The sequence below is a fragment of the Sinocyclocheilus rhinocerous genome, unplaced genomic scaffold (assembly GCF_001515625.1).
Source record: "Sinocyclocheilus rhinocerous isolate Xijiao unplaced genomic scaffold, SAMN03320098_v1.1 scaffold61, whole genome shotgun sequence".
NCBI lineage: Eukaryota > Metazoa > Chordata > Actinopteri > Cypriniformes > Cyprinidae > Sinocyclocheilus > Sinocyclocheilus rhinocerous.
This window is the reverse complement of record NW_015640445.1, coordinates 247,883-261,514: the sequence shown is the minus strand read 5'-3', so window position 1 is coordinate 261,514 and position 13,632 is coordinate 247,883. Positions and strand designations below refer to the sequence as shown.

General features: G+C 39.0%; 1 protein-coding gene across 1 annotated transcript; it reads right to left on the bottom strand.

Annotated features, from left to right (window-relative positions):
* Positions 1-9,905: 9,905 nt before the first annotated feature.
* LOC107752727 (zinc finger protein 36, C3H1 type-like 1) lies at positions 9,906-13,265 on the bottom strand. Its single transcript, XM_016568754.1, has 2 exons — positions 13,096-13,265; positions 9,906-11,538 (listed from the first exon to the last, which is right to left on the bottom strand). Exons 1-2 carry the CDS (start codon positions 13,150-13,152, stop codon positions 10,474-10,476), a joined length of 1,122 nt encoding a protein of 373 aa, XP_016424240.1. The 5' UTR covers positions 13,153-13,265; the 3' UTR covers positions 9,906-10,473.
* Positions 13,266-13,632: the final 367 nt, after the last annotated feature.

The window sequence follows — 13,632 nt, the reverse complement described above, 5'->3', positions numbered from 1 at the left end:
GATTTGAATTCTGTACTTTTGTTTGTGGTCACTTTGTTCCCTTTGTTCCTCTTTTCAGTAAGCAGAAAAACCACTTGAGGTGAGCTTTTACAAAAAGTGACCACTATCAAAAGGTCAACATGTGACTTTTAAGGTATCTGTAAATCTTGTTTTTGTGATTGAAATTCAAAAAAAGGAACACAGACATTTCCACAAAATACCCATCCACCTTGACTGCAAAGTAGGGAATGACCAAAATCATCTGGGTACCAAACAACCTTTAGGTCACAAGAGGTCATCCAAAAAAACAAAGAAGGTTTCTCACGATGCACATTGGGCAATTACAAGGATGAAAGTTAACAGGACAAATGGGAAGAGCCAGGCAATGGTCCAAATTAACACAAACTAAGTAAAGGGCTGAAGGGAAGTAATCAAATGATGGCGCACAGTCCGGGAATTGCTTGTATGTTCCACTGAGCTCACTGGTTATGGGTAAGCCAGTTAAGCAACATGTAGAAGTTATGATGTAACAAGACAACAGTCTTAGGATCTGTTTTGGTTAATCCACACGCATCTCTATATTCGGTATGCAAACAAGCTCATTCTGTAGGCCTACAGAGATGGGCACATCCTTTCTGAAGACAATTGAGTTTTACTCTCTTGGGAAGAGAGGAATAGGTTATCACACTGAGACATTTATTTTTCTTTCTGGCAAATAACACTTGAGGGGAAGTACAACTGATTTGTGCTTTCCAGAGAATCTCTAGCCCTTTATATAACTCTTTGGAGAAAGGGAGACTATGAAAGGCAAATACATGGGAGAAGAGATTTATTAATTAAAGTTCATTAAAATTAAAGACCATCTCTAACCTTGTGTCCCGATGGGGGTTGAAAACCATAGGAATAACGATTTAACCATGATGGTTCGCTTGCCAGATTAGGGAACTGGAAGTTGAGCTGGCCCAGAAAAGTGCTTGCTTACAATACTCACGAGCACCCCATTTTTAGGCCACTATGCAATCGATGCACACTTCTGTCAAGCCTGCACTGAGGAAAGCTTTGCAGCAGACTTCTACCCAACAGTCAAAGCTGTATCAGCACAAAAGTGTGGAAGACCATGAGGACTAAGGATGCCATTTAGGACAGGGGCTATGTCTATGTATGTATACCACACATGAGATGAAGATAGTGAACTGCCTTGCTTTGATTTGAGTTTGACATTAGCATGTTGCTAAGCTAATAACCTAGCACTTTAATAAGCATAAAATGCACAACATAAAAATATTTAAAATATATATGCAGCACTGTGCAAAAGTCTTAGGCATTAGTACTTTCTCCAACAAAAAATTGTATTGTATATTTATTATATATGAATGGAATGAAATGGAATGTTTACAGTCAGTAATTTTTCCAATTTGTCCCAGTGTTTTTTTTTTATTCAGGAAGTTGCGAGTTTGGCATCATAGTGCATTCTGTCTAGTTATGCCACTCAGTAAGTTAAAATGTAGAGTGTCTTAAAACTGCCCAGGTAACAAATTTAGGTTATAAAAGCATTGTGGGAACACTGTTTCGAAATGTTTCTAAAATGTTGAAATGTCCAGTTTTCTTGTCGTGATTATAACATTATTTAAAGGTTACAAAAACTTTTCTTACAACATTATACTGACTTTATTTTTACCCAAAATATTTGAAAGTTTATTTTTAATATTCTAAAAATAATAAAATATCCCGTTTTCTTCTTGTGATTATAACATTATTTTAAGGTTATAAAAATGTTTCTTAAAACTTGATATTAACTTTTTTACCCAAAATATTTGAAAGTTTATTTTTAATATTCTAATAATGTTAAAATATCCAGTTTTCTTGTTGTGATTAAAACATTATTTAAAGGTTACAAAAATGTTTCTTCATTCTACTTTGTTTTTACTCACAATATCACATTATTTTCATGTTAATTTTTAATATTCTATAAACATAAAAAATGTCCAGTTTTCTTGTTATGATTAGAGCGTTATTTAAAGGTTACAAAAACGTTTCTTAGAACATTTATCAAGTACAAATAATATCGTAAGGGCATTTTGAGAAAGCTGATCGCAGAATGTTTTATGTTTATTATCATTATGAGAACGCATATGAAATATTATTACATTTATAAGAACATTGAGTAAACATTACTTTAAGAATGTTTTGTCATTTTAAAAAACATTAGTGAAAGTTGTGAGAATATACCCTGTTAGCTGAGTGGCTGGATGAGTGAAGAGAGTGGACACACACACACACACACACACACACACACACACAGACAGACAGAGACAAACAGGTGGTGGATCATTTAAGCAGTGATTTACAGAGCTTTCTGAGTTTCATTGTGCCGCTCTTCCTCTAACCTCCTTGGTCTCCTCTTTCCAGAGCTCCTAAAAACAGCCTGATCTCCTCTGTTAAACAATAGAGCACGCCATCCTCACTTTGTGTTTGCCTCCACAGGAGCGTGACCGTTCATCTTAGTGAACCCATACAGCTGTGAGCGACCATTTCAGTTGAATTCATCTGAACGCACATGGGTGTTCACTAACAAAACACTAGTAATTTTCCATCAAACAGTGGTCAACGTGACCATGATGAAATGCCCTGAAATGTGTTGTAGGCGTGACGTTTTTAAATTAAATCTTGTATGTAAAACTATACACAGCAGAAGCAAGTTCCTGTTTAGTCTGTGAAAGCTAAGTAAACAGATAAAAGAAAATATTCAATCATGTTTTGCTTGCTCACTGCTTTTGTCCATCCCAGATCTCATTTACGGTCAAAAATAGCAGCGTGTCTCAGTCCTCCTCTATTTGTGTGTGCTCAGACGGTCAAGAATATGTGAATTTCCACCAGAAGTTGTGGGTGCTAAAACCCTATCATCTGAAGGTGTTAATCTAGCAACTGGTTCCTCAACTGCTTCCAAAGCATGCATCGAATGAAGGTTACGAAGTGGTTTAAAAAGGTAAAAATAATTTTCTTTGGCTGCCCAGTCTGTATTTTTGGAGCACAACCTTTATTAGAGTTTCCACATCCCTTCAATGTGACATTTCTGAGTACCATCACCTAACACACATTGTACACTTTCTGTGTTGCTAAGCTTACTTTGTATTTCCATGTGTTTAAGTGATTGTATGGTTTGTTGGACACGTGTTTATGTCAGGGTGAGAATGTTTGTGTTTGTGCACGTTGTCTGAGCAAGTGAGCATGCCCTGAGGACAGGGGAATGGAAGGAACAGGCCCGACTGGTTTTGTTTAGGCCTAAAATTGATGGAACATTGCCTCTGAGAATCTGTGGGGAGATTTGCCAATGCAATCTCAGGTTAGGTAGGTTTTTTTTTTTTCTGAGGTTCCGAATGGTAAAGGAGCAATTTTTTACCTCAGGCAATGTGTGTGTATCATTTTGGCCTAGATGTGCTTTCCCACACATCACCTATCAGTATCAGCTGAGGTTGTGAAGAAGCATGTGAGAATCCTTAAAAGTTAAATCACCTCTGCAAACCACAAACGGAACATCTCAACATTGTCTGATACCAATCTGTTTCCTTTTTAATTTTCTTGCAAACATTTTTTACAATGCCCTTAGTAGACGGATGACTCATTTGAACCAGTCATAAGATAAAGCTGCTATCAGATCTTCGTTTTTCTGTCTGTTACAACAATGTTATCGTGGATTATTTTGAGAAAGCAGGTTATCGGAGCGTGTCATTTCTTAGTGCTTACTCAAGGTCCTGCCGTGGATAAGAGCTACATGGGGCGTGTTTGAGTGTGTGAACGGAGCTAAGGCAATATTCCCCTTTAGGCATTTACTTAAGGTTCATCCAGAAGATAAGCAGATCATTGGTCTCCCATACTCGTGTCTGACATGTAGTAGCCTGAATGTGTGTTGAATGGTTTCGTTGCCCTCAAGAGACAGATGGCAGCCTGAAACAAAGCTTGTAAATGCTGGTGAAATGTTCCCTAAATGGTTTGACAAAGCTAAAAGGACAAAAACATTATACTTAAATTATTGTCTGGAGTCTATGACTTGTATGAAATTTAAATGACTCCTTAAATGATTCTTTTGTATTTCATTTACACAGGTAATGCTGGAATGCTCTGATGGTGCCAGACTGATTTTGAAACACTGGTAATATTCAGTTACAGTTCTGGGCTGGCACAAGGGTCTCAGGGTCCTCACGTACTCTGTCGTCGTCACTTTCACCTACACATACTCACACAAATAGATCAAGTTTCCAGCCACCCACCGTCTACAGTTTGCCCTTTATGGCCACACCGACCTGTTTCTTTCCCATGTTATAGTATATTCTGAATTAATGGCGGTCACAAAAGCTTTTTGATCATGTGATGCCCATTAGACTTCACCACTCATTTGCATCACATCTCCAAATGGTTTTTGTCAACTCTCATTGAAGTTGAAATATGGTCAATATGGATGACCAGTTACAGCTAATATCTGCATCCAGTTTTAAATTTAGTTGCAAGAAGGTTGCTTTCAATATCAGCAAAGACGATGACTGATTGTGTGGGTTCATGAAAAACAAGGCCTGGTGCTGCTTGACAATAATTGGTTAAATTTGGGTCTAAACTGGTTTGAGAACATGTGAGGCAGGAAGGACGTGAAGAAAAGGTGGTTTGGAGCTTCAGAGACATTGTGCTTCAATACTCTCACGCCCGTAAAATGTCACAAGCAACATCAAACAGTTTGAGATATGCTTCCCCCTCACTGTACAGTTATGCTTTTGAAGGTGTCAAAGATATGCAGTTTTGTGCACACATGCAAGAAAGCCAACCTAAAAAAAAAAAAAACACTTATTGCTGCCTCTACCTTTTTTGGTCGTAACTTCACATATCAGACTCAGCATTTGTCCTCCAGCATCACATCAGCTGTCTTTTTAGTCCTGCAGTGAAAGCTGCAGTATTTACATAGCAGAAAGTACAGTTTCTCTGTTGTCTTAATCTCATCCAGAAACTCCCAACGTCCTATTCTAAGGTCCAACCCAAACAGTAAGCACAGTACAGATCAGAGATGTGACAGGGTTAAGTAACTCAGTTTCAGCTTTCTAACTCGGTCTCCTTTACGCTTCATTGTGCTGTTTCAGCAGCCAGAGAAATGCTGCAAATAGAACCCAGTGGCTAGGTGCAGTCGCAACCACACTTTCCTTTGCACCTGGTTCCACTACCAGCTCACCTTCATGTTGAAACATTTCCAAACCACACATTTTCTTCTAAAGAACTTTTTCTGTCATACTCTTCTGCTCTTCGTGCTGGTCAAGTGTTGCTCTGAAGAGGTAAAAAGAAACCATGTGATGGACTATTGAAACAGCCAGGGGGCCAAGGTTAATATTCATGACCAGACGATTGTATAACTGCACAGCTTCAGAATAAGTGGTCAGGGGGAGAAGTTCTCAACCAAGTTCTTAAACTTCACTTGTAGCCGAACTCAGTACATGTGGACCTTCCAGTCATAATAACTGGGCTGAGATGGGACAAGCTGCTCAACACAATACATAAACTAAATGTGTACAGTTTAAAGAGTATATCAGTGCAAAGCTTTCTGTCATGATACTAGGGGGTTGTCTGAAGTTGCCAGGGCATCTCTATTCAGGCGTTTTGAGTAGTTTTGGCACATTGCTATGATAATCACTGTCTTAAGGTGTTTTTGTTGTAAACTGAAACCAGTTGCATGCCTTTAGGGCCATGGAAAATTTGTCTATGACACAACCAACTTGTTATTTTTTTTAGCTTTACAATAACACTATTGATGATACACTTTAGGCTTATGTTTCCTCGTTGTTTTGGTGTAATGATGAACAGTAGGTCAGAAAGTAAATCTGTTGACATGAAACTCCTTACTTCATAGAACACAAGTTACTCTTCAATCTGAAGTTATCACTGACCCTGGCCTTCCACTTGCTCTACATACACACACACACATATGTACACAAACACATGTTCAGCTGTGGCTGGCTAGTGATACAGAAAAGGGCAGAATTGGCAAATTTTTGTCTGTTTGCACTGCTCAAACATCAAGCAATCCATTCCAGAACTTCCTGATAGAGGAATTACAAAGTCTAGTAGTGTTTCTCAACACTGACATGCAGACTCAGGTTGAACAGCAACAGAAGCCACACATGAAGCTTTCCAGGCTGTACCCTCTTTCTCTCTCCAGCCGCACTGTAAGCGAAAAAGAGACCTGCGTCCTGTTTATGATGAGAACACATCAAGTACCTATATGTTTACAGGCACATTTTACAGGATGTGGCCTTGCTCACAAGGGTGGAGATTGTGAGTGCAGTGGAGGAAAGATGGGGAGGTTGAGGGTTTCTTTATATAGGTACACCTGACAGAACATACCAAGCAACTGGTGCAAGTCTTTCCATCACCTGCACAATGGAAATAGCAAAAAGGAACATATTTGAGTGTTGTTTTGTTGACTCGGTAGACTTGGGTGCCAACAGGTTAAACATGTACTGTATTGAGCTCTGCTTCACTGGTAGATATGGTCAGTATTTATGTACTGAACAAGGCTGCAGAAAGTATTTGGACACACTTGCATTAGATAAGAAAGTAACCAAGTGGCATTTATAAACAAATTATGCTATTTTTAGTATATGAAGCTAGTTAACACAGGTGTCTTACCAAATAACCACAGATGTAGTTCAGTATGCACATTCAACACTAAGGTTTGACAGTCAGAAAGTGTACAAATTCAGTGTCCAAACGATCTGGAGAGTGTATTCATTATTTTTTATTATTATTATTTAAAACCTCATAAATGTATTTTTGTGAAATATTTTCTTTAAGAAGTCTTGAGTTGAAATGTTATCAATTTTACTTTATAGCAGCTCAAATGCCTCTGAAAAAAAGTTTAGGATCACTTCAGATAGAGAAACAAGCTAGCGATTTCCCCAAACCTGTGAGATCTAATGTCACATCAACTGTACGTGTTTGAAGGGGGTTTTCAGTTAACTTAATCTGTTTGAGGACAAAGTTACACAACGGCCAGACTCTTAACGGTTGCCCTGATGTAACGCGTCACGCTTTGACTTCTGAGATCTTTTCTCCTCTAACCCAATTCATCACCATTTCAGCAGAAACCAGAGAAGCAGATTTCCCATTAGGACCTGTGTATTTAGATAGACCCATGGAGTTTGACCACAGTCAGGTCAGTAGCCTATCAATCCTTCTCTAGACTACCAATGACTGCACTCCTCATAGGAACTCCCTCATTACAGTCGACCATGGGTCAAAATGTTTGATATGCAGAATATCTGTTTTCCTATATCACAGATGCCAGATCCACAGAGATTAGTACAACCATAATGATCCAGAATTGGGATTCTGTGAAAATTGCTGTCCTAACCAAATAAGAAGTTTGTGTTCTCTCGTCCTCAGTGGTCAGTCGTAAGTATAATTCAGTCAAACCATTCTCAAGACATTTTGGTAGCATGTGCAGCTACCCTGCCTTTCTATAATATATACACACCACTATTACGATTATTGAACGTTCAGTTTTAATTGCATTTGACAGCAGGATGTGTATCTTTTTCCTTGCTTCAAGTCACCAATCTCCTTGCATCCACCACAAGATGAATACTGCAAAAAAATTATACACAAGATGATTTATTTTCTCAAAAATACGGGTATTTATTGGTTTTAACTGCAATCAGCCATTACAAAAGTGAGATCAATCTTATATAAACTCATAGAAATTACTGTAGTGAACAACAATAGCTGTTTATATGGGAAAAAGATACATTCAACTCTTCAGATACTTTCTTTGTGTCTATACTGTTAACCAACTTGGACAATCATTGCTTAAACCACTGAGGATACAAGCAATAAGTCATAAAAAAAAATAGCATCCCAGTTTTATTTAAGGCAAAGAACGCTTGTTCATGGAATGTGTAAAAGAGGCACTTTACATATAAGCCAAAAGCTCCAAATGTCTAAAGGACAGCAGAACTCAAACCCATTAGGTCACAATTACCACCTGCCTTTCATCATGTCCACCACCATAAACTGCTTTAACACTGGAGGTTTATTACTTGCAACATCACTAAACCTTTGTAACGAACATTCGAAACAAAAAAAGCACTTCATGGTGGTATTTAAAATGTGGTGCGTGTGTTTTAAGGCCACTAAACTTCTGCATCTTGGATCAACTTGTTTTTATCTTATTTTAGAAATCATTCTAATATGCTGATTTGAAACATTTCTTTTTATTATCAATGTTGAAAACAGTTTTTTGCTGCTAAATATCTTTATATATATATACATTCATACATATATCCCTATATATGTATAGGGATATATGTATGAATGTATGGGGTGGGGGGGCTTACAAATAAATGCTGTTTTCAATTTTTCTATTCATCAAAGAATACAGAAAAATATAATAATGATATTTATTTTAATTTTAATTTTTAAAACAATATTTATTTAATTGTAATATTTAGCAGCACAATTGTTTGCAATATTGATAACAAAGAACTATTATTAATAATTCAGCATCAATAATAATTGATTTTGCACCAATTCAGCATATTCCAATAATTTTTGTTATGGCTGCAGAAAATTCCTTTTGGGATAAATTTTTTTTTTTTTAATTAAAAAAAAAAAAAAAAAAAAGTTGATAATTTGTTCCATAGATGAAATCTATCACCAGGCTCAGGCATTCAGTAAACTGGATTGGGAATCCAAGTCTGTTTTTCACAACAAAAATTCACTGTTTGATGCTTAAACAAGATTTTTAACTGCCATATAAATTGCTACAAGTGGGGCCTAAGCACACCTCAAAAAAAAAAATTTAAAAAAAAAAAACACACCGGCTGACACTCCTGTGAGTTTATTATCTGGGAATGATTTTATGGTAGTACTGATTTTGCAGTCAAATATTTGGGAAAAGGGAATGACAATAAATCTACAATAAATAAATCAAAATGCAGAGGAATTTTTTGTTTTTGCTTTAAATTAAGTTTCATTTAAGTGTAGTTGCCAACAAAAAGTCATTGTAGTACAATATATTAAACTGTGAAAAAAGAAAGCTGACAAGTCTTCACAATCTTAAGATTAATACAGAAGATCATAATTTAACATAAAAGAAAATATATTCTATCGTTTCATTATCAAGATAAATACAAACAAAATTAACAAAAAATGCATATGATCACCAATAAATATGTTTTTGATAAGTTAAATAAGCAGTGACAAGCAAACCCTTCTGTTCTGAAAGGTTTTCAAACAATAACAATAATATAACCATAATAATAATAATAAACAATGACCATAATAAAAATCAAAACCAATAGGTGGAAAGATGACGAAATTATGCTTCTCTGAGCAGAATCTACGGGGGGAAAAAAGCGTGCTTGCATGAAGAACTAAAGTGAAGCTTCAGGAAGAGGTTGAACTGCACCTTGGGAATGATGGATTTCTCCCTCTGTTTGCTGATTGGCCCGTTTTGAGGTGGGACAGAAGAAAGAGTTTGTCTTCAAGGTTTAATAACAAGATTCCCTTCCCTACAAACTTGAAGTAACCAGCAACTAATGGGAAAAAGGGGCACTAACAACATCAACAACAACAAAAATTAAGGAATTGTTCATTTTCGAGTGGAGACATCCCATCTCAGGGGTTTGTGCTGGCTGTAGACGAGACATGGAGCACGTAGCACCTGATTGAACATTTGAATGTGCCTGAAATATTCCAGAGCTCCATTCTCATTCAACCCTTATGAGAGAAGTCCTTCCTGCAGACTGGTGTAATCTGCAATTTCAAGGGAGGGAGAGCACACACTCAAAACAAGAGCTACATAATCAGGCCACAAGAACGAAAAAAAATATATATTAAAGTTAAAGAAACAGTGGTCCATTCACCCCAACACTTAACCCCAGGCACTTGTCTTTTTTTCCATATTCTTTTCCTCTTTTTGCTTTAAGCCGGTCTACAAAGACAGTTGTGAAAGGTCTAAGCATGACACTTGTGAGCTTTAGTTAGTTATGAAACAGTGTCCTTGAGAAGAGTGGTAATTTGTGAGGTGGGGAAGGGCGCAGATCTCTCCCATAACCGTGCCACCGGCTCCGCTACACTTGACTGCAGCTGTGGCACCTGGCACAACGGTCTCATACCTCTCACGATTAGCATTTCACTAATCCACTTCCTACTCTGCGTGTTTGGCACAGTCACACCAAGAACATAGCAGGGGCTCTGCAAGTCGAGGCTCAGAAAACAGAAGGGTCTTGAGGCCGGGAGAGTTTTAGCTTGTTCTGGTTAAAAAGAGTATTCAAAACGAGAAAGATCCCTTAATTCACTGGATCGGTTTCAGAGCGGACGTGATACAAGGAAGGAAGACTACAGCTTCTAGGGCGCCGGAGAAATGGCGAGAGGTAGAGGGAGTGCTAGCGTCTCATCCTCTCTGCCCAAGACTGCTGCATGCAGTGGAAAGGGGGATGGGGTCTGGCTCAGTGTGCTTTAGTCGTCAGAGATGGAAAGCCTGCTGAAGATGGGCAGTCGGCGGGTGGTGTCAAGGACGGGAGATTCAGAGCCACTCAGACTTCCACTCGAGCTGCTCTGGTAGCCCTCTTGGTCAGAAAGTGAGTCTGGCTGACTGGATGGAGACTCGTAGAGTTGGGGAGACTCTGACATGGCCCTGAAGTAGTAAGGGGTTGTCGGGGAAGAAGGCGCCTGGGTGGAAGGGTCGGAGCAGGATAAAGGTGCGTTGCCCAGGCTGGGGCTGAAGAGGTTGGCCAGCTCCTGGCTGGAATACGTAAAGGGGTTGCTGCTAGGCCACTCAGGCAGTTCGTCTGGGGAAAATATAGGTGGAGGGGTGACGGAGGTGGGGCTGTCCCTCAAGCCTCCAGAGCTGGGGAACCCGGCAAAGCTGTAGCTGTGTTGCAGCCGCGGCCTCTCCATCTTATTGGAGGCCGAAAGGGGGGATGGGGTTGGTGGAGGTCCACGGCGCTCTTCCGCATTGTGGATGAAGTGGCAGCGTGGGCCGTAGGGGCAGAAGCCGATGGTGTGGAATGTGCGGCAGAGCTCTGTCTTGTACTTAGGATGGCGGCTTAGGCTGCGCAACTCATGAATGCCATGGGCAAACTGGCACTTGTCACCATATTTGCAGGCGCCATTCTCCTCGAATGGCCTGCATAACTCTGTCTTGTAGCGGCTCGAGTTGACCTGGCTGTTGGGGCCTCCAGGGCCCGAACACTTCTGTAGCAGGCGATCCCCCGTCTCAGAGAAAGAGCGGTCTCGAAGTCGGTTCTCTTTGTTGCTGCTGCCGATGGTTCCCATCCCTGAGCCGAGCAGGGATGGATCTGCCTTGGCAATGTTCAAGAACTGGTTTTGGTTGAGTTTGGTGCTAGCCGAAGTGACAGAGTGCCGGCGCTGGTAAACCCCACCAGTTGAGGGTGTCCCCACAGCCTTCCTGTCCAGCAGGCACCCAGTGGGGTTGGAGATGGGCAGACTTGGCCCCATGCAAGGGACCGAGACAGGGTGTGGAGTACTGAGGATGTTATTATTGTAGTTCAGCATTTTGTTCTACAAAAGAAAAGACAAAAAAATAAAAATTATAACACTGAATTCAGTTTATGAAAGCCACAAAGTGGTTTGCACGTCTTAACGGTTTTGCACTGGCTTCATGTTAAACCCACGAGTAAATACAGGCCTAAACAACTGCTAGTTTGGCTCGATGCCCACTAAGGGAATGCTTGACTGCTTTATAAAAGCAAAGACTGCTGCGCGTGTCTGATACGAGTAATAACCTAACTCGTACAGTATCAGACGTGAGACTAGGTCTGTCTGGAAACCTGTGGACATTGATGACCATGTCTGACATCATTAATACGTTCAGAATCAACATTATCAAACTAAATGTTGCTTAAAGTTTTTCATGAGGAAATATATCAATGTACTAATTATAACTAAAAACAGGGTCGTAACCCTCACAGACGTAAATGATTCTTAAACTTTTGGTCACCAAATCTTGAATATTTGGCTACATCCTAGAAAGTAACATTGATTTGTAATATTTACATGTAATATTTCCACAGTTACTTATCTAGCCACCATGTCACATGATTAAAAAAATATATATTAAAGTTATTTAAAGAGTTGACTCATGCGACAATCAGCTGGATGGAAATATATACACAAATCTAAATGTTACATCCGCAAAGCACAGAAAAACACATTAACTCCACTGACAAATGATGTCCGACTGCAAGTATGGGTTAACCACTGAAATAAGCTCACATCTAAGAACCAGCTTGACTCACTGAATTTCTAAGTCACTCCTCTCAATCAAAGTTTAATTCAATGAAATCACGAGACAGCCCTGACTTTGCACAGATTCATACACCATTCACATTTACACCCAAACAGGTCAATTAAAAAAAAAAAAAACTGCTTTGTCAGGTTTTAGTATATTTTTATTTAGCAGGTGGTAAAACCAGTTGCTCCAATCTTCAGTTGATAAACAGTTCAAAAGGAAGCAACGTGAAACATACATGTGTAGTTGACATGAAACACTTGTGGGAAGTTGATGTGTACTGATGTGTTATACTCCGCCAAAAGATTTTCAAACATCATTTTGACAACTGTTAGGCATGTAGTCTCTTAATTAAAATAACGTTAGCTTATTGAAAATGTGTACTTCAATTCATTTAAATCACACTACACGGTTATTTTGAATGAACTACTGGAGGCAAAAAAAGTGATTAAAATGGTGATTAAGTTCAAATTAATTGCAAGCAGACTGAAGATCCAAGATATACACTTTCACTTAAACATTCATATAGCTTAAAATCTTGATTTAAAAACGTCCATGGACACATTATGCATCAACTACCCACATATGTTGTAAAATCACAGCTATGGATTCTCCAGAACAAGCTAAGCAGGGAACTTTACTGGCTGCAAGCGTAGTCTCGTTCAATGCTACATTAGAACTTTAAAGGAGACTTCAGAATGGTAATTTAGTTGTTGTTGTACGGTGTTACTTAATACGACTAAAATCGCCCATTCAAAACTAGAAGGAAAGTCTAATCGTCCACATTCCACAACACAAACAGATCAAGCTGAAACTTTTTTTCCTACCTTGTTGTTGATCACTTCGCTAAAGTCGAAGAAAGGCGACACCACGGCTGTGGTCATCTTCCAATCGAGGATAAATCAAACACAGCGAGAAGAATCGGATACTTTAAATTGTAACAAGCTAGGTTCTGGTTGTGTAAACTTGTGCTGCCCTATAAGAAACCCCCTCGGACTGCATTTCCTTTTAACCCAAATGCAGGAGGGGCCAAGAGACGACGCTTCATATGGGCGTTCCTCTTGCTCTTTTTTCAAGTTTTGAAGTTTTTACTTCTCTCTCGCTCAGAAGTGCAACGCAGTTTAAAAGTTTACTACAGCTCTTGTGCATGCTCATAAGTAAATCAACGTGCTTGTGTCTAGTTGTTTATTTTGGTGACTGAAACTTTATATTGCGTCGAGTTTTGTAACTCTGTAACAAAAACGCTCTGTAACTCAGTGTTGTTGTTTTTTTTACTTGACGTAGCCTAATAGGAAAATATTTGCAGCGAATTATTTCGGAAATCAACAACTATCACTTATTTTAAATGTACAGTGAATGGCAAG